Source organism: Calonectris borealis, chromosome 5 (assembly GCF_964195595.1).
Source record: "Calonectris borealis chromosome 5, bCalBor7.hap1.2, whole genome shotgun sequence".
NCBI classification, from domain to species: Eukaryota; Metazoa; Chordata; class Aves; order Procellariiformes; family Procellariidae; genus Calonectris; species Calonectris borealis.
Window position 1 is genome coordinate 31,536,755 of NC_134316.1, and position 25,429 is coordinate 31,562,183.

The 25,429-nt window shown below is 39.4% G+C and overlaps 1 protein-coding gene across 2 annotated transcripts in view; it reads left to right on the forward strand.

Moving 5' to 3' along the window:
- Positions 1-16,575: 16,575 nt before the first annotated feature.
- The window catches only part of PRKD1 (protein kinase D1), a 149,098-nt gene continuing 140,244 nt past the window's right edge, over positions 16,576-25,429 (forward strand). Inside the window, exon 1 of one of the 2 annotated variants that reach the window (XM_075151749.1) lies at positions 16,576-17,046. In XM_075151749.1, the coding sequence (XP_075007850.1) occupies positions 16,858-17,046 (189 nt within the window). In that variant the 5' untranslated portion in view covers positions 16,576-16,857. The remainder of the gene's footprint in view (positions 17,047-25,429) is intronic. The other variant, XM_075151748.1, reaches the window with a different exon arrangement.

Here is a 25,429-nt window from a genome sequence, read left to right on the forward strand (position 1 = left end):
GAGGATAACTTCCCCCCCCCCCCCCCAACCAAGATCTGCTTTAACTGAAATGCTCCAAGCTGCTACACACACGTGGTGGAAAGAAGGCCTGGCCTAATCAGTTTTCCTCTTTGCTCAGTGACAAATGCAGCAGAGAGTATCACCACCTCTGGAGGCTCTGCCCAGCCAGAGCTCTAAAGCAGCCCACGGCTTCTTGTTTACTTGTAGATGTCAAAAGCAAGTTTCCTGTTCTCTGGAGGCTTAGGCCAATAAAACTAATCATGAACACATGCATGGAAGTGGGAGCCATTAGTCTTAGGAAATGAAGTCATTGAACTATGAGGGAAAAAAAGTTTGAAGTAGACGTTTACTGGAATTTTCAAAATAATTATTTGAAATACAGCAGCTAGCTCTCTGAAAGTGCGAGTGTGATCAGACTAATGCGACCATTTTGAAAACACTATCAAAACTTTTTAAAAGCATGAATGCTGGCACATTCCCCAAGTAATTATAGCTGAATATAGGACTGGAGAACATGTTTACTTCAGCATCCCTGTATAGACAATGGAGAGAGACAAGCAGCTCCAGAGGTTATGAATCGTTCATAAAACACACAGAGGTGCGTATCTCTCACCATTGACTATCTAAGGAACTTCAGATAATTCATTTACAGGAGCCTCTGCTAAGTGCTTTAAGAAACATGGGATTCATCTGGACTAAAGGACAAGAGGATCTCTAGTTTCATGAGTTCAAAAAGTTCAGGGGGCAGGATATAAAGTTGTTCAGCATTAGTGTGGACCAGATATAGGATTTTGGATGACTTTTCAATAGCACTGGAACAGAGAAGGAACCCTGAAGGAAAAAATTAAAGACAAACCAGCTTAATGTGCATGGACTTAGATATCTGGGATCCTATTAATCAAATTGTTCCTGAAGTCACTGTCAATCTTTTTCAGAATAAAGACAATTTTAAAAGCGAGAAAAGAAAAATAATAATCTTCTTGATATTACAAAGACTGGAATTTTAAATGTGAGCATCCAATGAGAATAAATATTCTCAGTCCTGTTGAAAGGTTTCAATGTTTTTTTCATATGAAAGAAAAATAACAGAATGAAGAAAGGAGTGTGCATTTGAAGTGGTGATGTTACAATCACCAAAGATCACCTTGGCCATGCATTTGTTCTTTTGAGAATGGAAAGCCTACTTGCCTTAATCATCACATCACCATGGATCCATTAGTGTTGTGGAACATACATTGGCTTAACTGTCTCTTCAGCACTGAGTAAAAGGGCTCTAACTAGGGAGGTGATCCTGATAAGAAGGCCTGGAGCAGAAGAAAGAGAAAATAAGAGTTTTAATTTTGAATTAATTGCTTGTAAAATAAAGTAAAAGAAACTATTTCTCTTCTTACATTAGAGCCCAATAAATTGTATGTAAGTCACAGTACTCTGACATAAACCTGGAATCTGCAGGTTTTGCGCATAAACTAACCTATTAAATTTGTCTTCACCTCATTGTGGCTAATTTAATTCCCAATTTTTCCAGGATAGTTATAACCAGCTGCCATGCCTTGTCTTACACTAAGGCAATTCTTGGAGCGAAGCCTGCTACAAATTCTCCCATGTCTATTACAGAGTCTCAAGTGTCAAAGACTGGGATGTGACACAGCTGAATATTTCTAATACAATGATTTTCAGTCCATATGCTTCTATGCTGATATTTGTAATTAGGTTTCAGAACTGGGCCACAATTTGTATCTTCTGTTTTGGCCAGGTTGTAGTCAGAAAGAATAAAAAAGTCCCTGGTCTGTTAATTAAGAACTGCATATAATACAGAGCTCAGTGTGGCAATGACCTGTTCTTAAACAGATGACTGATCAGCCTTCATTATCATGTCTTCTTATTCCTAACCACCATTTTCCCCAAGGCAGAAATATACCAGTATTATGAAGATTTTTGATGCAAAAAACCCCATGTATCAAACTTTGATCAGGAAACATGGTGGATCTTCCTTTTATTATCTCTCTCTCTGATGTTTAATTCACTGCAAATTAAGCAGTGAATTTAAAGGAGGACAAATTGCCAGACAAATGCTACCCTGAGTAGGCTGACCTCTGCAATACATATTAGAATTAGAAAAAAAGTCAATTGCATCCAGAAAGAGTGGTTTAGAATTTTTTAAAGTGAAAACCGTACAATGTTAACAAATACCAGAAACTCATTAGAGAAGGATCACGTTGGTATAAAAGCTGCTGTTCTTAAATGTAGAACATTTACAAGATCTCAAAGCCCTTAGTTAAGATGCATTCAGAAGCATATGCTAAAATTTATGAAATTATTCTATTTTTTCTTTTGCAGAAAGCTTTCTCTCTGTGGAAATGTCTTTAAGCAGATTACAGTTAAGTCCAATCCATTCTTTAGCCAAGATCACCTAATGATTCTTTCAAACACTGTTTAAACTACTGTTTATCATGAACAGATATTAAAATTTGCTATCCAAAATTCTTGCTTAAGTATGACATCTAAGATAAACCCTAATTGGATGAATTTATTGTAATTTATATTACATGCACATATGACTGTGATTGTTAAAGTTTATTGATTTTCTGTGAACATTTTTGTCATTAAAAATCTGTAGGACTGTGGAAAAAGAACAGAATATGCATGCATATGAATGAAAATTTGTTTATTTAAAGTTTAAAATATATTTAAGAAATATTTTTAAATCCCTGTCAAATCTTTATGTAAAGCTCTCAAAGTTTTAATAAAATGAAGCGAGACTTAAAAACAGAGTCACTGAATGCAAAAAGAAAAAATAATTCTATAGACCCAGTTAATACTTTGAAAATACATTTTCAAAATGTTCATATAACCCTGTCTCTCTTCTGCAAATAGCAGTCTGTGGGATAATGTTCATGAACATCATGGGATTCCTATCCCTCCTGTGTTACTGTATTCTCCAAAGGAATAAGGGAAGCAGGCTCAGACCTTTGCCATGAAACACTTCAGTTACAACAGCTGAACTTTATCCCAGGCAGAATAAACTTTTGACAAAGAGTTCTGGCGGAAATGTTGAACATCTATCTTCATGAACGGTATACAGGATAAATGACCCAGGTGATCAAGAAGCACTTTGTGAGTGTTAACTAGAGAATTCAGAGCTTAATCCAGCTTCTTACCATATATTCAACATAAAGATTTAATTTAATCTAGTGTTATAGATGAAAATTTAAATATGCCAGACTCAGGAAATTCAAAATGCAGGTTCTCACAGCCGCTGGCATTGAGCCCCTTTGCAGAGATGTAAAATTTTATTAGAACAATGCTGTGAGTATATGCCGCTGTGGCTACAATGCAGTTAAGTGACAGTTGCTGTGAAAAACATAAATTTCAATTTCCTGACTTCTGCACACTGTTCACATCCTCTTGAATTAACATAAATATTTGTAATGAATATAATATTTGGCATTCCACACAGAATTGTTTTGGCTTTTAGAAAAACAGATGATTTTTCATCGGAAAGCACATATGTAATCTACCAACTACTGACTCAGTTTAATGAAGTGCTGTATTTTAAATGTACTTCAAATCTTTAAATATATTAATAGCTGATATTTTCAGTCCATGGTTTGTACGTTTTGTCTATTGCAAAATGTCTAAAAAGGTTACATATTCGAAACTTTAACTGAAATCCCTGGGGGAGGGGGGTTTGATCGAAATGGGAAAAAAATCTTTTCTTGTCACTTGTTCCTCTCTTTTCCCCCCACAGTCCCTAAAGAGTTTCCAGTACAGCTTTGTACCAGTATGATTTGTATTTGCTTACTTTGAGATACTACGTTGCTGGTCGAAGACTCACGTAATTTATGAAACTTAACTGAATGTATTTGACTATTCTGGTGAATACAGAGAAGGAAGCCTATGATGAGGAACAGCTGCAAAGTCTACAAAGCATAAAGATCAATCATTCTAATATTAAAGATGTGAGTCACTGGAGTGCTGATAAATATAATTAACTATTTCCTAGACCACAACACCTGAGATTAGGTTGAAGTAATATAGACCGGCTGTTCCATGACCCCCTGACCCCAACTGTCATTGCTACAATTAATATGGACCAGCCAAACAGGACCACCTAGGATTTTAATGAGTCAAGCTTTAGACAAATGCCTGCTCTTTGCCACATCTGTGAGGACTTTCACATCTCAGTGTCTTAAGGAAAGAAAATATAAAGTTACCTAAAACTATTATTTCATCAAATTTCTTCAAATAAATCAGATTTATTAAAAACTTGTAACACATTTATCAGGGTATTTATAAAGTGCTCTCCACAACACCGTACGCTCAAGTCTGAACGGAAAGAAGCAGCTGGAGGTTTGCACCACCATACATGCATGCCCAGTCTCCTCCTCCTAGGAGAGCATATTTTTTCTTTCTTGGCAGGAGGCAGGTGAGGGGCAAGTGGTTATTCAGCTAGTTTGATATTGGTGGCATCTGAATTCAATTCCCTGCTCTATCACAGACCAAAGTGGTCTGTAATTTATGAGAAACTGTCTCAGCTGTAAAGCACAGTGCACTGGTATAAAATTAAGCCTTAAATAAATTAACTTGTGTCCCTGTAGATAGCTAACTGCAAAGTATAAACCTTATAGTTAAAGCAAGGCTGCATATCTTTGTTTTCACAAAGTATCGTGAATTACAAATGTGATTCATTCCATGACTCTCAATACAGGAATAATAGTTCTGTTCTGTTTTGCAAAGCTGCTGTAAAAATATACTTCAAAAGCAGCGAGGTATTCAGATAGCATGGTGTGAACACTTAAAAAAGTTCTAAAATACATTGCTACTCTAATACCTGCGAGGTAGCCAATGGAAGTCCACTGATTTGTGTCCTTAGCAAAGATTTGTCTTCAAAGTAGGTCTGAGAAACATGAAGAAAAAGGATATTTTTTCTTACTTTTAGAAAGATTAAAAACGAGTCTTTATCCTGACCCATAACTACAAGATGAAAATAATGTTGCAAAGGGACAAACAGTATTTAAAAAAATGTATAGCACATAGGCTGGATTAAATCACAAAGATATGTTATCTGCCCACATCACAGAAAAGCTTGAATCCATATATTCAGATTGTCACACCTATAGTCCTTCTGAAAGCAAAAATCCTTTTCCAGATGTACAATTCAAATAATTCAACAATTGCTGAATTAAACCGAAATAGGAAGTGGCTTTTCTTTAGAAGTTTTGGAGCAGCTTCCTGAAGCTGTATTGTGTTTTGCTTTCATAATGCATGAAACCTAACCCTAACATCACAAAGGTTATTAAAGACTCTCGTTAGTCATGATCAGTAATACAGGAAAAAGATAAATCCTTCTTTGTGCTGTGTGCTGCTCATAGTTTGCTATAGTTTGCTCATTGAAACAAATAATCTTTAACAAATAAATAATATTTTCTTGTGTGCCAGTACAACTGACCCCTATGCACCATAGCATCATTTCTCTGCAAGTGCAGCATTCCATCATTATGTTTTGGTATTAGGGATTGTATATTTACACATATACACTTGTTGATTCAGGTGCATTATCAGATTTTAACTGTTTTTTTTTTTTCCATTTTTAAGTGACTGAATAATTTTTGTAAACAAAAGTTATTCAGAATCAGGTTAAAAATTGAACAGAAAAAAAGTTGAGATCTGAAAGCGAAATATTTAGCAACCTTATCCTCACCTTACTACACAGCTGTGTTGAAACTATCAAGGTATAGTGACACTGGTAGGTACCCTGAAGACCAGATTTTCTGATTGTCCATAGACATTCACACACCAAGTTCCAGCTCCTACAACCTACAGAAAGGAAACTGCCTGACTCAGGGGTATACCTACTAAGAGGAGGAGTAGAGCAGCCTGTATCAGGAGCTAACCCTTTTTCATTGTTCTTTCTGTACATACGTGCCCTGGTACCCCGCAGAATCTCACCAAAGAAGGCCTATTCTTTGCCTTATTGGCTAAGCCTCTAGGAAGATTGGAGTTGCTCCAGTAACTGTCATACAGACAATGATGTAGAGCAAATTTCCCCTTGAGGATAAACACTATACTCAAAATGGTATTTTTGACTTGATTCATGTGGAGAAGAATTCTGGAATCGGGAGTTTCGGATAGGACTTTGGCAATGCTATAAAACCATAAACAAAAAAGGGGGAAATGTGGAGAAGAATTAAGAGGTGGCCTAAGGAGTACCAGCTGATTCAAGAACAGAAACAGGTGAAGGGAATTGTGAGCAGACATGTGATCGTTGCCGGAAGGAAGATATCAGAGATGCAATGAATGGAGAGAGAGATAGTAGGGCTGCCCTGTTATGATAAAGGCTGTGCACGTATGCTGCAACAGATTCATTCTAGGCAGAAGGAACAGATTCCATGTAAGTTTATCTTTAAAGCCAAGTACCTATCTCAAAACCAAATGGACACATGGGGATTGGTGCAGGCAATGGCATCTCTGCAGCTCAGAACGTATTTTATATCTTAGTAATGGCCAGTCCTATTCTGCTTTTCTCTCTGTCTCCGTGGTGCAGAGCTGCAGATAGTCCTATTACCCATTCACAAATGGTACACCTATCAGGAAAAATGAAGGAAAGGAATGTAGGGGTGTGAATGCACTGCACAGCCGGAATTGGTCACTGATGAACACCAGAGGTTTGAGGGACACGGTGACATCAGGTACATGGCTGTGCATGATGCTTGTTGTCAATGCATGCTGCAGCTGGTCAATGTCATCCCAGGATCTGATGATACTGGTTGCTACTCCAGCACTATCTTTGTCTGGAAAAGGTGTAGCCATCTTAAAATACTTCTTGAAATGTAGGTTGTTCTTGCTTTAGGTGACAACTAAACGGCACCTCTCGGAATCACAAATTCAGATTAAGTTATTCTCTCTGTCTCAGTTTAACATTGCATGGAAAATTCTCTAGGCTCTACAGGCTCCTTTTTATGCTTCCTTATCTAGGAGATGTGATTCTCAAAGTATTTTCAAGTCTACAATTGGATCCAAACACAAAGAATCCAGTGAAGTCTTCCTACCTATGCGAAATCAATTAGAGGACTGGGTTCTATATTTGGAATATCAAAATATTTATTTTTTGCATTTAAAAGACAAAATGGGTTATAGGTGCTTAGAAAGATATACACATCCAAGAGCCTGATACTCACAAAGACGACCATCTTAAGTTGTCTATTTTTCTCTCCTACTTCTGGAGTTAGCAGAAAATTGTTGATAACAAGTTCTTGAGAAATGAGAAACAAATCTGCCTTAGACCTCTATAAGAGAGATTTCAGAGACAAATATATTATCATGACTTTACAACATAGACCCAGAATGTTAACCTGATACTTTCTAACAATGTGCAGTACAAAATGTACATCTTTTAGAAAATCATCCACTCGTCTTTGGAAGATACCCACATATGAATTTCTCCACTTTCTTTGAGAGACTCCAAAAGGAAAGATGAAAAAATGTGCATTATTTCTATAAGTTTAATTTAATTTTTCAGGCTTTTTTTAATGTCATCTTTTTTCTAAAAAATCTTTTATTCTTGATAATATTTAGCATAATCAAGATCAGATTACTTATGTTTATTTTTATATTCTCCTGTTTGTCTATCTATATTTCTACCTAATTTCACATCGTTGTATTCTCTAATATCCCTGACAGATATTATTCTAATCAAGTTATTTTTAAGACTCTCTTCACATGCTTCATTGTGTCAAGATCCATTAAATTTAAGCATAATCAAACACAGTTAATCTGTTTGAAATGTCTTCCTACTCTTCTTACGATTTCCTTGTTTATATAACCCAGGATGACAGTGCTGCAGCATTGTGTAGGGCTTCATGTTGAGATGTTTGTCTACTATGACAAGGAAAAGATACACTTTTTTTTTCCCTGTGATTAAGCCTAAATTGTGGTTTAAATGAAAGGGCATTTTCTTTTATTACTTAAGGAAGCCTTCAGCAATTAAGTCTTTTTTATGTGCAGTTATTTTTCCTATCTTGTAATAAGGCATAGGAACAGAGGTTTTGTTTCCTCTGTGTATTTAGTTCTACGAGGTTATCCTAAGTAAACATTATGATGCAACTGGTGTGAGAGTGAACTTCTATTAAGTTATTTATAAGGCTTGCATAGAACAACTTTTAGTGTTCATATGGTATGTAGTATGTGGTTACATGGTTTACCAGTCTTTTATTTGTTGCATATGAAAATGAAATGAAATGTTTCCTAATTTGAATTCCAGACTGAAAAGCTATGATAAGATGAAGTTAAGATTGCAAGACAGTGACTGTAAATGAAAGGAAAATATAGTTCTAATTATCTTAAAACCCAGCTTGCTGAATTGTTAAGGTTTTAAATCCAAACATTTTCAAGTAAGAAACTGTCATGCGCAATTGTAGTGCTCCTTTCCTGTGAAGCTTCCCTCTTTCCATTTTTACCTTTCTCTCTCCTGCAGGTTCCTTGGGATCCCCTGCACCATTCCATTCCTTCATCCTCTCTCCTCCTGTGTAAAATACTAGGTTCCCCTATAATGTTATTCTTAGCTCTGGCTTTTCGGTTTCATGCAGTGAAACCAAAGTAGCAGCAGTAACCAACTCCAATAAACACTGAAAGATCAATGACAATTTAGGTAAGAAATCTATTGATTTCCTGTTCCTATGGGCAGACTCTCTTAACTCATTAAATCATCACAAGTAAGGAAACTCACACAAAAGAATAGAGGAGTGGTGTTTATCGATTGTCTTATATCTATTGCCTCAATAATCCCACCAAAGTACTACCTGGGCCTATATGTGGTCTTAGTATTCATGCAGCAATCATTAAATAATTCAGGTTAACCATAATTTAATTTATCCAAATTATATTGTACACCAAATTTTGTGGATAAAAATATCAAACCACATAAAAGTATGGTAAAACTAGTCATAGTAGGACTAACCAGTCTGACAAGCTCAGTTAGCATCTTTTTAAATACCGGAGCAGAAAGTCAGTAGTCATTTCAGAAATATCTAGCTCCTAGATACATTTCTAGCTCAATTTTAAAACTTCCAGAAAACTTTTCCATACTATCAGACATTGCTTAGATCTCAAATAAGACTCTGCCATCCTTACTTACCCTTGGCCACTCTGAACGTTCTACTTTGACGTGTCCCATAAGCTTTGGAGACAACTGTTGATAGATAACAACTTATACCTATTTCTTTAGGCTGTATCTGCTCACAGAAATAGTATGACACCCATTCTTACAAGTCAAAATCATGCATAAATTACAACATATGTATCTGATTCTGCATGGGCAGTACTCCCATTCCCAGGACCTGGATTATTTTTTGAACTGCCAAAGAATTTCAGTGGAAATGACATGGAGGGCTGGACAGCAGCCACAAAAATATTAGCGTTAAGTAACAATATAACAGGTTCCTGATGTGTAAAACAACAAAGTTTGTAAATCAGTTATGCCGGTATGTATTAATAAGTGAACAGTACTTCCAGAACTTTGCTATAATAAAAAACAAACCTAACCAAAATACAGTATAACTGATTTTCAGTAGCATACATATTTTACTAACTTAATTATCAATCTAGTTTCAAGAAAATTACCAAAATATAGCAAACATATTAGTTGCTTTTTGAAAATTATCCCCAGCTAAATCGTGAAAATCATGTAATCATTTCTGAAGAGGAAACAGCTGTTATATACTATTACAAAGTCTGACTCTCAGACCTAGAAATTCAGGTCACTGCAGCCCAGAATTCTGTAGAATTGTATGGCAGTGACATTCAGGAGACTGTTTAGTGAAATGGTTCTATGTAAGCGATAAAAAAGTGTCCTTCACACAGAATACACTACTCAGAAATCATCTAAGAAGTAGCATTAAGAGATTTCTGAACAAAACCTGTGCTGTGTCTTCCTTTAAGGTACAATGACTACTTCATTTCCAGTATCCTCAGAATGGGAAGCATGTCTCTCAGATAGCAGTTTTAAGCAGCAACGACCGCCTTGTTCCAGAAGTACCATGCTCCTAAGAACCAGAGAGCTAGCAAGGACAATTTGCACAAATATGCACAAGCAATGCCAAGATACTCATGCTTATCTGAATGCATCAGTTATTCTATCACCAAGCCATAACAAACATCCTCAAAGCATACTTTGGGATAAATGGACCCTGTCCTATCCCAGAATTTTTCAAGTATAGTGAGGTCAGTGTGGGGCACAGAGAAAAAAAAACACCAAAAAAACTTTTCCCTCCCAAACCAGCACACTCATTGCTCAAAGAAAAGAAACAGAGCGTGCACACGTTTGACAAAAGAAAGCTTTATCCTGCAATCTTTCAGATCCTATTTTAATGTTAATCTACCTTGTATGTCCATGGTCAGTTTGCCCAGAGATAGGGTTACATAGGCAGAAAACAGTTTTGCCAGCCAAAGTCAGATTTTAACTTCCAATCCCAAGATATTAAAAAATAAAAAAATCTGATTTTTTTGTGATCCATTTATAAAAATACTACATTGAGTTGTTTCATATTTTTAAACTTTAGTTTTGAATTTTTAAGTTTAATGTTTTTAAATGTTTTGTCCTAATTATCTAAAACATTTAGCAGAAAGTCATGGAAGATAATACTCCAAAACTTTCCTTTTAGAAATGCTGAAGCAATTTCAACAATTGGAAACATTTTAAAAAAAACCCCAACAAAACCAAAACAACAAACAAAACAATTTGGGAGATTTACAGACAGTATTCACATCAACCATTTAGATCTTAAAATGTTATAATTTTCTCATGGAAATAAGTAGCTCACCAGAAAATCCCTAACCAGTTCTACAGCTAACATCTATTTCTCTTCAAATAAATACCCAGAAGCTTATCTGTAAGACTATTTTGCCAGTATTTCAGATATCAGCTCCGTTTAACTTACCAGTTCAGGCCCTAACACAATACCGATCCCAGATCCAGTGACATTTGCATTTCCAACTCTAGAGTCCTTTTACTTTCCGTCACAGTCTCCACATTTCTTCCCAAATTTCATTTCATTGTATTTACCAGTCTGTTTTTCTCTCTCTTCCTTGGTTAATTTTTTTTTTCAATGCTCTGCTTTTGAATCAAAGAACTTCCTCCCCACCGGTGTCTGCTTCAAGAGAGAAGTTACGGGAGCATGCAGTCCACTTTAACATCATTTCAGCATCTGAAAACAGCAGAAAGGAAAAATGGTTTCACTTTTGCAGACCTGTCTTTAACAAAGTATGTTTTGCTGCTTAGTAAGAATACCACAGTCTGTACTCAACTGTAGAAACAGGAAAAGTTCACATATTCTTAACATAAACAGATTTGGCTGAAAGTTCAGTGTTAAAATCTAAGTCTATATAAAGAATATGTAAACTACACCTAGACGCGAAAGCTACTCCTTGTAAAATTTGAGGTTTCTGCTCAAGTTTGTTAGTTGGAATAGACAATACACTATCTGCATTTCGCAGATCATAATATAATGAAAAGTAACTTCTGGAAATATTGATCCACTGCGAACAGAAAAGATATATTGGATAATGCTGTCATCCATAATGCCTTTTTTCCAAGCAAGTGGCTAACACAGTAACATTATTAGTAACAATCAAAAAATAAACCTAGTAGGGGGTCAAAGAAGTTATAGCATGTTTAGATAATTTTTCACATAGTGTCTGATAAACCTAGAATATCAGGTTATTTAAATATCTCACTGAAGGAATCACAAAATGATAAATACTTACCTTTGAAGATTAGTGGATGGGTTTGATACTGGAAGATTCAGAGTAGAAAAAAAGTATTTACGGTATTACTGATATGTGAAAGTAGTCTAAAACAATAAAAAAAATGTAAACACTGGGACACAACAGAGCAATCAGTATCAGGCCAGCACTGATTTGTAAAAGACAAATCATGCCAAACTAATCCAATTTCCTCCTATTACAGAGCATAAGCAATAGGTGTGATGTATTTTGACTGATGAGTTTTTTGACACAGTCTCATAAACCATTCTTCTGAGCAAACAGAGCAAATCAGGCTGGGAAGAAAATATTATAAAGTTGACACAAAACTAGTTGGGTAATAGCACCCAAAGAGTATGGGTGTGATGGAATTCCACGGGATTCTGTACTTCATCTTGTTTTATTCAATTCTTTACTAAGGACCTGAATAATGACTATTCCTTTTAAACTTGTGGATTATACAAAAAGGAGATGGACTGCAAATGCCATGGAAGTATTTGTGGTTCAAATTCAAATGATCTCAACAAATTGGTGTAACAGCCTGGAAAAATAGGAGGAGTTTCTATACAGATATGTGTAATGAAGAATGCTTGCGCAGGAATAATCAACTTCAGATATACAGAAAGAGGAACAAAATAATTACTTAGCAGGAAGAGATCTGGAGCTTATAATGGACCGTGCTCTGGATGCAAGTCAATACGCCAAGAAGCTGGACTGTTTGAAAAAATAGCATTGGATGCCTGATCAAAGCGGTAAGCCAGGAGGTGTGTGAGGTTCAGGAGCGTGTGAGATGAGGGAAACAGAAAAATTTTAGTGGTAGAAAGCAAAAATGGGTATTGGCCTGATTCAGCAACAAACAGTGTCTTTGCCTACTTTTACATTTGATCTGTTGTTGCAGGTTGGTTGAGGAGGTAAATTTTCAAGGATGAAAAGCCGTTGTTGTCTTCAGCAGTGGCTTGGAGAAGACCCTTTTCCACAGGCTCCTGCTCTGCATGGAACAACCTATGGAGTCCAGCAGAGGTGAACAAGTGGAAGTGACCTAAGGAACAAATGGTTTATGCCAACTCACTTTCTTCATGGACAGATGATGCCTTCCTTCTGAGGCAGAAAAGATACACTTCTTTCAAGGGAGAAAGAAAGATGACTACCTTTACAACCTTGAATTTGTGTGTGCTATCACAGACAACAAGATCTGCCTGCCTTTTTTGGATCCCATTAAAAATACAACTAACAGACAAAGTCCGTTATCTTCCACTGTGACCTTGGGAAACAAAGAAGTTACCACTGTATTGAGTCCAAAAGCTGTGTGTGAATAAACTCTCAGTCTGAATTTGAAAACATTAGAAAAGGTTACCTGTCACTTTCTTTGTTTATTCATTCTAATGACTAATCATTCTTATGGTTAAAATTTGAGCTCTATTTCCAGTCTCACTTTCTATCTAGCTTCCAGAGATTGATGCTTCTTATTTCTTTTCTGCTTTAGTCCTATTATTTTCTCCTTGCCAAGATACACTATACTATTGAGTATACTGCCAAGCAACCTATTTTTCAAAATATTGATCCCAGAACTGGATATGATATTCCACTATCTGTCTCACAAAACCACTAGTAATCATCTCATTGTAATCACGTGTGTTCAACTCTCTAGGTAAACATATCAGAACTAAATTTCAGGTCAACAACTTTGACCTAAAAACTAACACCATCTATGTCAAAAAAACTGCCCTATAGAATATTCTCCATTGTTTAGGCATATCCTGCATTATTCTTTCCCAGGTGTTTGATCTTACTTTTTTTTTAAATTAAAACATGCACCATACAATTACTTGTGTTAAAGAGCAGAAAGATAAATGGATAGCTGACTGTTCAAAAAGGACCAGTTACATCACAGATGGAGAAAAGCAGAAAGCAATAAAAACTTAATGAAGGGGATGATTCTTATTCCCAATGAATAGAACAGAATTCTGTCTATGCAATGTGGTAAGCTAAAAGAAAAGAAGAAAGCTAACAGTTTCAGTGGAGGGTCAAGTATACAATACATGAGAACATACACAGACCACTATTCACCCTTCATACTGTAATGATACAGAGTAATTAGAAGTAACATTGCAGCAACTACACCTTGCGGGCAGCTGGGAAAGGTTTGCATAATGTGATGTAACCGTGCCATCCTCGGCGGACTGCCCTCTTCCTGTACATAGCTAGATGCATAAACTGTGTAGCCATGTGCGGCAAATTCATTTTTTTCCCTGCAAGTTCATCTGGCAGTTCAGGTACTGCTTAATTGATCTGTACAGGTGCAGTGAAACCTAAACTTCCAGAGGTCTTTCCAATTGTGCATGTACAGATTGCCTCAACCAGGCATGCACACTGTATCAGGTCACAGGAAAGAGAACAGACTGCTGTGGACAGTTCTTCCCCCTCCCTGGCATCAGCGCAATAACTCTCCCATCTGGAATGATCATGAAATAGATGACATTTCAGTCAGTACAACAGGCCAGGTTGTCCTCAGGATCACATCATGTGATTTCACTGAATCCTTTTATAAATAGCATTTGTATATGACTGGCTGACACAGCGTTGAAGAAGTCCTGTCCTCATCTATTCCAATTACAAAGGTGTGTTCAACATGGCCAATACACTAATCAAATGGCTCAGCAACCTACAACTTTTTAAAAATACTGTAATCTTTGAAGAAAAACTTGTGCCCATGTCGGCACAGAGGATGTGGATCTGTGGGTGAGTCACAACCTATGAGCTATAGCGCTAGATTTCACACAGATGAGAAAACCAATGATATATAATTCTCAGCTTTTCTACTGCTACTTCTCTTTGGCTATTTTAAGAGTTGCAGAAGAGCTTTAACACAGGGTATAGTAGCTAAGGTCATATACACCTGTCATTTTTCTACTCTTTCCCTTGAAAGCAAATGCCATCATGTGACTCACGTTGTGAAATGCTCAATTATGTGACCCTACAATTAAACATGGCAAGAGCAGGAGAGAGGGGATAACTCACCACCTCTTGTCATCAGAGCCACAGTAAGCTGTAGAGAAGAAGCACTCTGAGAGTAGCTGATGACACTTACGACACTTTACTGCCTTCAAAGATCACCTGAACAACGAAGCAAAGCTTCAAGATCTTCTAGTATGCTTCTTTCAATGGGGGAGAAGTAGGGACCAGAGAGCTCAGGAAAAAACTACCACCAGCTACCTGATGTGGCTGTGGCCTTGCATTTGCATTTGAACTTATGACAGCCGTTCAGGGATGGCACCTGAACCTCACATGCCCTTTCTGCGACAAACTCACACAGGGACCTCAAAGTCCTCCTGTGCTGACTCCTGTATAGAATAGCTGACTGGGCCACAGGATCATGGGAAGCTTGCATTAGTTATAATGCCTCAGCAGGCTTTGACCTCGGAGTATAAACGTACATGCTCCAAAATATCAAGCACCAAAATGTCTAGTATATGGGGAGCTGTTGGGAAACAGCCTGTCACAACGCTAACCAGCATAGCCAGGGTACACTACTGTACTGAAACTGATTCATTCCTAAGGAAATACTGCACACAACAGCAAAATGAAGTATGATTTCCAACAGCAAAGCCAAAGAATACGGTTGAAGACGATGATTACTTCCCATGTGATATGAAAAAGTCTGCTAAGTGGGACTAGTAATCATCTCATTCTACAGTGCTGACATTTTCAGCAGATTTGGTAGTCTGTAGAAGATGCAGAAGATTAAAATGCAACAATTTCAAAAGAAAATTCACCAAAGAATAAACAGATTCGAAAATCATATAGAGAGTAAGGTGCTGCGTGTGTGTGCAAATCCCAGGTGGGCAACAAGCTAACAATAGCAAAATGGGTCCTAGTAAGACAGCTGATCAAAATGAAACAATGCTGCAGCTGTATATTTGGTGCAAAAAGCAGTTTGTAGAGAAACAGGTTGTAAATTTGATTAACCACTGTACTTGCAAACATAGATTTAGTACTGCCACCCTTACAGCTTAAGAGTTTCTCCATTAGTACCTAAAATATTTAAAGTTCACATTTCCATTTCCTTCACAAATTTCCAAGTGGAGATTAGCGATGGACTTGTTGGACTAAACGTTGCCTGCCATCGGTGCTGCTCATGCAAACGGATGGGGCTTGCTCCGATCGTGGGAGCTGGGAAGAGTAACTCATCCTGGTTTTCGGTGGCAGGGAGCTCCTCCTTAGCAGGGACTACCTGAAGCTGGTTTAGAGAAGAGATGGGTGCCAGCTGTCCCTTGTTTCTTCCCCAAAACCTACGGGGCTGCTGGAGGAGGCGGCTCGGCGGCTGGCCGAGGCCAGGCAGAAGAGCCGGGGACAGGCCGGGGCTCCCGCTCCCGCTCCCCTGGCACTTCTTTCCGTCCTCGGGAGCCGCGGCCGCCATCCTGCCCGGGAGAGACCACCGTGCTGCCGGCCAGCGAGGCAAAACCCCGACTCTCCTCAGGCTCTGCCTCCACCTGCGGCCCGGGAGGGCGCAGAGGACCGGGCGAGGCGGGGTGACGGCGGCTTTGAGGTACTGCCCAACGGAGGTGATGGGGAAGGGGAGGCTCTCCGCTCCCCAGCGCCGCAGCCCACTGACCGGGCCGGGTGGGGACACCCGAGGCGGCTGAGGCGAAGCCCCGCCGCAGAAGAACCAGCTGGCCCCGCGGCGCTGAGGTCGTCCCCCGCCGCCTGTCGGGACGCGGCCGCCGTTTGGTGGCGGAGCGGCGCGGCGCGGCCCGGCCCAGCTGGGCGGCGGGCCCGTCCCGGCGGAGGGCGCGGCCCGTCCCGCCCCCGCACAGCGCCAACAGCCGGAGCGGCGGCACCACCTCGGCGGCGCTGGGCCGGGCTCCCCCCTCGCCCTGCGCGTCTCTCTCGCCGCCTTTTCCTGTCTGCATCCTCCCCGGTCCTCCGCCCCCCCCTCGCCATTTTCACCCGGGAGGAGCTCGGCGGGACTTCCCTGAAACTTCGCGGGGGAACTCGCCCGGCGCCTCCGGGGCGGCCGCAAACTTTTCGCCGCGGCGCCCGCCTCTCGCCCTCCGTCCCTGACCCCTCGGCTCCGGCGGCGGCTCCGGCGGGAAGTTTTCGATGAGCGCCCCTCCGCTGATCCGGCCGCCCAGCCCGCTGCCGCCGCCGGGGGCTGCTGCCGGCGGCGGCGTCGCCTTCCACCTCCAGATCGGGCTGAGCCGGGAGCCGGTGCTGCTGCTGCAGGACTCCTCGGGGGACTTCAGCCTCGCCCACGTCCGGGAAATGGCTTGCTCCATCGTCGACCAGAAGGTAAGAAGAAAAACCCCTCAGCCGAGCTCCCTCCCGCCGCCCCCCGGACCCGCTGCCCGCGGGCGCTGTTGGTGGCTGTGAACTTTCCTCTCCCCGGCCTCCCGGCGGCTCGGCTCCGGGGCTAACGAGGGCGATCGCAACTTTCCTGCGCCTCTCCTCCTCGGCCGCCGGCCCCGCTTCCCTCACCCCAGCCCCCCGCTCTTCCTCTGCCACCCCGGGCCCCGGTGCCGAGGAGGCTCCGTGCGGGATGCTCGCATGCGAGCTTGACTTTTACTTTGTTGGCAATGGATGCAATTAGCTGCACTAATAACTGTTATTAAAAACAAACCCCAGCCGGATCTATCTGCCTGCTTTTAATGCTGCGGAAGGAGGGGGGGAGGTAGAAACCTGTCAGCTGCGATGGCAGCGCGGCGCCCTGGGGCAGTTTGCGCGTTGCCCCGGCCTCTGCTGGGAGAGGAAACTTTCCACTAAAAAAAAAAAAGCAAACAGCAACAAGGAAAAACCAGCCCCGAGAGCCCAGGATTCAAAGCGGCGCGCAGCGCTTCGCGCGCCGTCCCCGGTGCCGGGCAGCGCGGCGGAGCCGTGAGCCGGCGGCCGCCGCGACGCCCCCGGTCCTGCCCGCCCTGGAACGGTACCAGGCCGCGGGGGTGGGCGCCGCGCCGGGGGAGCGGGGTCTACGGTGCAGGCTGGCGCTGGGTGCAGTCCCGGGAGCTGGCAGGTGGCCGCGGCGCAGGAGGGGACTGAGTCAGCCCCTGCTGGCAGCTGCTGCGGGCGGTGGTGGGTCCCTCGGCGGGAGGGTGGGGAGCGCCGGGCGGCTGCTGCGATGGCCCCGGGGAGCAAAGGTGGCACCGCCTGCAGGGGTGGCACCGCTCACTGCTGCTCCTCTGAAACGGTAGCATCGCTAGGCACAGTTCAACGGGAGTCTGGTAAAATTCGCGCAACGCGCTAAAATCCACCTCGCTTGCGTCTGAACCTCCGCTGTCCTGTGCCTTTTCCGATTTCTGTGTTTTAACAACCGTGTTCTATACGAAAAGTTTTACTTTATCGGTGTTTGTTGTGTGTAAGACCCACATAAAAGTATCGTTGTGATTGCAAAGGATAAAAAAAAAAAAGACTAGATATTCAGGATGGTTGTAATGGAAAAAGTTGGGATTTTTTCCCCCTTGTTTTTACTGAGGTAAAATAATTTCAGGCAGGGATTTTTTTTTTTTTTTAAAGGTTGATAGCTTTGCCTTACGTCTATTTGTAGATCCCATCTGTCTGAACTTCACTAAATAGCGGAATTTCCTTTTTCTTGATGAGCAACTAATGAAGTGTTTTCAAAAATGTATGAAATATGCATCTTCACTTCTAAATTTTGTATTTTTTCTTAGTTTAAGAAATGGTTACCTGCTTTATTAAGTTCAATTCTGAAGAAAGGCGTACCCTTTTGTTTAACATTACCATATTTGCTTTCAAAGCTAGGCCAAAACTTGTTACTTGGTCACAAACAACGTAAATACTTTTAATAGTTCACCATTTGTAAGTTATTCTGCTAGAAATAATGGAAACGTTAAGATTGTTGCATGCGTTGTTTATATTTTTGTGCTTGAGTAGTTTATTAATTTTATGGGTTTACTATGAATTTGAGTCTAATCCTAATTTCCTAACAATGTACCATTGTGTAAAGAAAACTAAATGCGTTGGCTTGTGCTCAAAGAGTCAGACTTATTTGAGTAAGTACTGACATAAAAATTTTGAACACTTTAATTTGTTGCAGTTTTCTGGCTACATAAGAGAGAGAGTCATTTAGCTGCTTCTCTACGGAGCGCGCTTGAATGAGGAACTTTCTCCTAGTCACAGTTTCTCAGAGCCCAAATGTCTGCTTTTCCAAGGCTGTTGAGAAGGAAGTGGCTCAAAGAAAGGGAAAACTGGAAGAAAGATAGGCTTTGGTTTTTTGTTTGCTTGTTTGTTTGTTTTTTCCCTCCCTTTTCAGGTGGTGGCCTTTACCTCCTCCACTCTGCAGTATATAAGGATGAGAAAATGTGACTTTGTTTTTCTCCTTGGCTGTCATGTTAGGCTGCTAAAATCAATTCTGTCTCTGTGGTGTGCTACTAAACATTTAAGCAGTCCTCTTGTACACAATTTTATTTTTAGGATTGTGCCGAATTCTCTTCAGTGTCAGATGATCTGTTTATAGAGAGCCTCTTCCATGGTAATGTAGGTATACCTGAGTCAATATATTTATGACCCTTATTCTGCACAGATTTATACACCAACTTAATTTAGTGCTGCTCAAAATTTATGTTACATTGGAGTAAGCTTCTCAAAGTGTGCAGAGTGGGGCATATATAGGCCTGAGTAGGATATTAATGTAGAAGGGATGTGTGTGTATATATGTATTTATGTATGCATGTGTGTATATATGTGTAAAACCACCATATCTCTATATCTTTATATAGTTGTTTTATGTATAAATAATACATAATATACATGTGCATACATATCTATAAAACTGTTATTGCTATGTATAATTTAGAAGTTTATATTTAGATATAAACATGTATTTGCATATATTTAAACAGCATCTGAAGTGCAAAGGTTAGTTTTTCTAATTTTGGTAGAGGGTATAATTACATTAATAGTCTAATGTATATGATGTGAAAAATGGAATGAACAAAGCGTGTCTTTTTCTCCGTTGTCCATGAAAGGCATTCTTTCAGGAATTAGTTGTATGGAAATTTTCTTAACAAATCTGAAGATGAAATGGTATGTACCAGTTTCAGGCATAAATTCAAACACATTTAAATCTGTTAAGAACTGCTCTGAAGACAAAGAAATTTGATTCCTTTGAGTTTGTGTGTCTTGTTTGTCTGTCTTAGAACCAGTGGCATGAAAACCTTGAGACTTGTTCATGTGGGGTTATTTTTTCTTCAGTTGAAATGGAGTTTTAGCATTTAAATAATGATGTGGTTGACAAGAAATGAGGATCAACTGCAAAATGTGTGTCAGTGTTTGACTTCTAGGCTGACTTCCCCCAAAGAATGGTGGGAGGATATTGTAAAATACAATCTTTATTTTCTGAAGATAAATAGTTTGAATTACAGCTCTTTTTGGGTTAGCTGCACACAGTAGAACCAGTTCTCTAGGGCAAAAGTGTAATGCGAAGCACACTAAGTAGGAACGTGGCATATTTTTAATTGTCTGGAATGATCATGTTACCACAGACTTTCTTTTTACTAGTAAAAGACAAAGGAAGGAATCTTTATACAAATTTTTACACAAATTCATACAATTTTAATACAAGGGGAAACTAGTTATTGTTTATATTTTCTGTTTGTTGAAATTCTTTGTCATCATTATACCTCACATACGATGTGTTGGGCTACTGTAGTGGCATTGCCAAGTTTTGAAACCTTTGAGTTCTCAAGTAGGTATATGATGCAACATTATTTGACTTGAGAATGGGAGTTTTATAAACTAGCCCTTAGGTCCACCGTTAAGATCAGATGTTGGCTGGGCCTTCAGCATTTGAAGGCAGAGAAGTTGCAAGGCATAGGAAACACAGGCAACAAAAACAAGACACAAAATTTGGTCTGCATAGGCTGTATGTAATTCAGACTGATTTACAAAAGTAGTGTTGTAGATGGTTCACTGGTTTGGATAATTCTGAAATTTCGCAGTAGGAAAAAAAGGTAATAAACAGAAAGTAGGCCATTTCAGGAAGGGGAAAGGACAAAAAGAAAAGTAATAAAAAGGTGGTTCAAGTCGCATACTGCAGCTGGAATACTGTGCCCAGATTCATCTTTATGTAAAGTATTCAGTGTTAAATTAGGAAAATTGTTGCAAATCAAACCAAGAGCCTTTTTAAAATATTCTTGTACCTAATCCATCCCTGAGAATTGAACCAAACATGTTCAGGAACAGGTATGCATCCACTTGTGCTTCTGGTTGTTCTTGGTATGGGAAATCTAACTTATTCTTAAGTAAATAAAATAGGAAAACAAAAATAAGCTTAGTTTTGTTTTCTGAGGCTGGACTCTCTAAACCTGTGGTCTGAGAGAAGAAAGGAGCTTTTCTAAAGGTTGACATGAAAATATGCTTAGCCTTTTCTGTAAGGGTTTCAAGCAGCCACGGAAAACATATGGGGTTTGTTTATATGGATGATGTTTGGGTTTTTTTGGTGTTTTTTTTTTTCCTTCCCCCAAAATCTACAAACTCTCCTAAAATAAACAAGAGCCTGGTGGTAATGAAATCATTTCCTCTGGAGTGGGATAGGGACTCAGGGTAAATACTATACTAGAAAGAAAGATTTTTTTAGCCTCAGGATAAACAGAGAAACTGTGGCAGGTTTTTACCACGCTGACCAAAACTCGTATACCTTCAAACAAACACACGGATGGAGGCATTTCATATATTCACTACATTTTTGGCTGTAGTCACAGTCTTCATATGCTCGGAAAAATTAGTACAGATTTGCTGTTTATCTGTTCAAGTTACATTCTCATGGAGTCTTGAACTGGTGTACACTGGTAATAAAATGTTAAACTTTCTTCCCTAAAATAAGTCTTTCTCTGCATGGAATGCGTCCTTCTGCCTGTGTTGTCAAAACACCAAGTTGTTAAATTTCATTTGAGGAATGCGAGGTGCCTTGTCATTATGCATATAAACATATTCCAAAGTGAAAGTACTTTTCTAATAATCTCACTCTTATAAACTCAGGTGAGACTTTCGATGTTTACCGTTTAATCTTCTATTGACATTACATTTATTATTCTCCACCCTGGAAACTGTAAGTCAGTGTATGTAACAGTAGTTTGTAGATTAGTTAAAATTACTTTCGGAGCATGTGTGAGAAAACACTAGGAAAAGCATAACTTTGATGAAAGGGAATCAGTCTGAATTTGTTTAAAGAAACTGCGGGGTTTTTAAGAAATGCTAACTTTGTTATCTATCCTGTCAGTGATCCAGATGAGGAAAATTGGTCTAATGCCACAAACTTATCTAGAGCATTTGAGAAATTCCTTGCCAAAGATTAAAGGCTATCAAATGAATTCTTACAGAATAAGAAATAAGATGGAGCTTTGGATAGAGGACAGGCTTGCAAAGCAGTTGACATTTTAATTTTTAAAGGAATTATAAAAGGAGTCTTGTGCTGATCTTGTGTTAGTCCTACTGATGGTTCCCCCAGGAAATATATCATTTCCATAATGATTTTAAAAAGTAGAAGATGAATAAGCATACAAGATGCTTCTCTCACTGCCGTTGAGATGAAGCTGTGTTGCCAGAGAAAGGATGGAATTTATTAATGAAGTTGCAACATTTCCCAGACAAAAGTGTACATGGGGACATCGTATGACATGTGCTCAGTGAACTTGAAATACCCGAGGCCTGACTGTCTGTCCCATACAAGACTTACTGGGCATAAACCCCACGGATGACCTGAGAATGCACAGTAAGCCCAGCGTATCCTGAAGGTGCGGTGGTTTCCTGCTTGTACGCAGGTGATCTGTGCTGTGGATTATGTGTGAAACACCCAGTATGTGTGAAATCCCTGTATGGATTTGTGCAGACTTTGTCCACAGGTATTTTCCCATGATTTCTGGAAATCCCTCACAAACATCCAAAACTATTTGCTCTTCTTATCTAGATTTTTTTCCTTTTTTTTTTAATGTGTTCGGAGAAATCTGTCTGTATGGTTACCATGTGTGTTACGCTGTGGTTACCTGCAAGGAAACAAGCACACTTCTTGAAGTCTGCATATTGTTACTTAAGTTTCTTATTTTTACTGTATTTTGTATATGAAACTATTTAGATTAAAAACTTTTGCCAAATGTATGTTTGTTTTTTTTTTAGTGACTCTGCTAGCAATTATTTTAAGGACATCTGTGGAATTTTTAAGATAATGGCTATGTGAAATTAGAAATCACAAATGATAAAGGCAAATCAAGTACAGTGAGACCAAGTGTTGTCTGTCTCAAGTAACCTGTGATAAGCACATGTATTGTTTGTAGGTTTTTTAAATTAGTTTTGTACAATGCTGTAGGCCATCACTAACTTCTTTACTTTGCCCTCTGGTTGACATCAGGCAGATTTACGTTGACGTTATGTAATATGGCTGCAGTTATACAAATGCAATTAAGTATATAAATTAAATCTCTCTCCCAAGTCTTTATCCAAAGTGTGGGTGAATTCATTTTAGCTGCCTGGTGCAGATTTCTAAATGTTCTGCACCTGCTGGGAAATGTTTTGCTTCTGCCTCTATATACAGAAGCATGTGCCACAGGTTGATCTGTTCTCTAGAAATCTTTGATTCATCCTCCCCATACGATAGTGTTGCTTTATATGCCTCTTTAGTCAGGGCTAGCAGTTGACTTGTATTTGGCTTTTGCTACTTGGAGGAGGACTTCTTTTTCAAATTGTCTTCTGGAGCTACTATATGCTTCTTGAATAATGTCAAGTTGTCACTTTTGAGATAGATTTGAAATCTGCTTTAGGGTGTGTTCCAGTAAAATACTTGTTTAATTTTTCAGTGTCAGACTTCAGTGTCTCTTACACAGGGTTGATCATAGAGGTTCTGCTAGAAAGGCTACCTGAATTTTGTTATCACGTCTCATTAACTCCAGAAAAATGTGGGTTATATGAGAATAAAAAAAAAATAAAATCCCCATTTTGTTGACATTTCTTTTACTCCATCTTTGACAGTGATTTTCTTTCCATACATGCTATGTTCATTGTGCTTTACCACTTTGTGAGAGGAGACTTTTAAAGCAATGCCCTTCTATGCTTGGCTGGTGGGGCCCTCACCTGGGGTAAGCTTGGATGCCCAGCATGAACTTCTCAGTACCCTGCCCAGACATCACCTTTGTTTACTTTCTCCTGGCCTGTGGCATCCCTGTGAATGTCCACGATTTTGCAGATCAAACCAGATTTCTTTCACAGGCTTTCAACTTCCTTCTTCCTCATACAAGACTTTCAGTACTGCTAAATGATCTGTTGTTTTTTGGGACTTTTCTTTCCTTTTAAATGTTTCTATCCATGTAACAGTCTAAGATGATGACAGAATTGATGTCACTCAAAAACTGTGTATAAGATTAAAATAACTTGCACATATATGTCTTTGAACTTTTCAAGTATAAAAAGTTGAACTATGCACTTCAAGTCAGCTACTTCACGAAGCAGATTTTTGCTTTCTAAATCCACTTCTAGTTTTATCTGCTGGAACAACATGCGAAGGCTAGAAAGGTAGTGTAGTGTATCACGCTATAATGTAGAGGTAATAGTGTGGACATATTACAATGATATATGCATAGACATAAAGTTAGACATAAATTTCAGTATACATCGCTGTCTTTTACTTTCTCTTCCTCCATGTATTTGTGGGTTCCTTTTGCCTGTTCCTTGTAATTCCGTTTTCTTCTTCAGCTGAGGAAAACTTGGTCAAGAGGTAAACTTTCACTTCTCCCACCATGCAAAATGTATAACGGTATTGTGATTGTCTCTTTTAGATAGCCATAGTCTGCTGTGTGTGCCTCTTCTGCAGTCAGAATCAGCTCAGAAACAGTATTATAACATTAAAGCTAGAACATAGTTTGTTATTTTGATCAAAATTTATCAAATTTTATTCTTTTTTTTAAAAAGTAAGAAACACGAATGTACTTAATCTAATCCGGATCTTGCTGTTTCCTTAGAGAAGAAAAGAGGCATTTAGAGGCTTTTATTAGTGGTCGGCATAAAAAAGTCTTTCCAATGTAATTTTAAGCACAAGGTATACAAAGGTATATGAAGAGAAGCTGCAAACCGTGGCTACAGTTGCCAGCTCTAAACCTCTATCTCGTAAGCTTTAAAAGAACCATATCTGAACATGTCCCGTGCAGTCTGAAAGCATGTTCTGTTTCTTCTCTCTTCAAGTTATCTAAAAAAAAAAGTCAACCTTGAGAAAGATATATATTTTTTAAGTGTTAGAAATAGTTTTTGTTAGCATCTTGTCAGTTGCAAAAGCGCAAACGAGACACAGCTGGGACTGGGAGCAACATTCTGGCTAGAAGGCAATTTGCCTAAAAGATGCTTGTCCTTAAAACCAGCAACTTTCATATTGCCTTATCTTTTTCCTACCACCTGAGAAATCCTTTTACATAAAAATAGAAACTACTAATGTATGTGGACCATAATGGTAAAGTATACCATGGGCTCCCTCTTTGCAGCACCATAAGTTATGTAATGTATGTCCTTATGTAATGTAAGGATGCTGGGCTAGGATCTGTATTCAGACTGAAACAGTCTTGAAAGCCCCATAGACCCTTGGGCCACAAAGGGTTGTTTATGTGATTTAAACTTTTTAAATTGTGGTTTTGATCCGTGGGATGGGGTGAAGGATAAGGATGACAATATGAGTTACCCACAC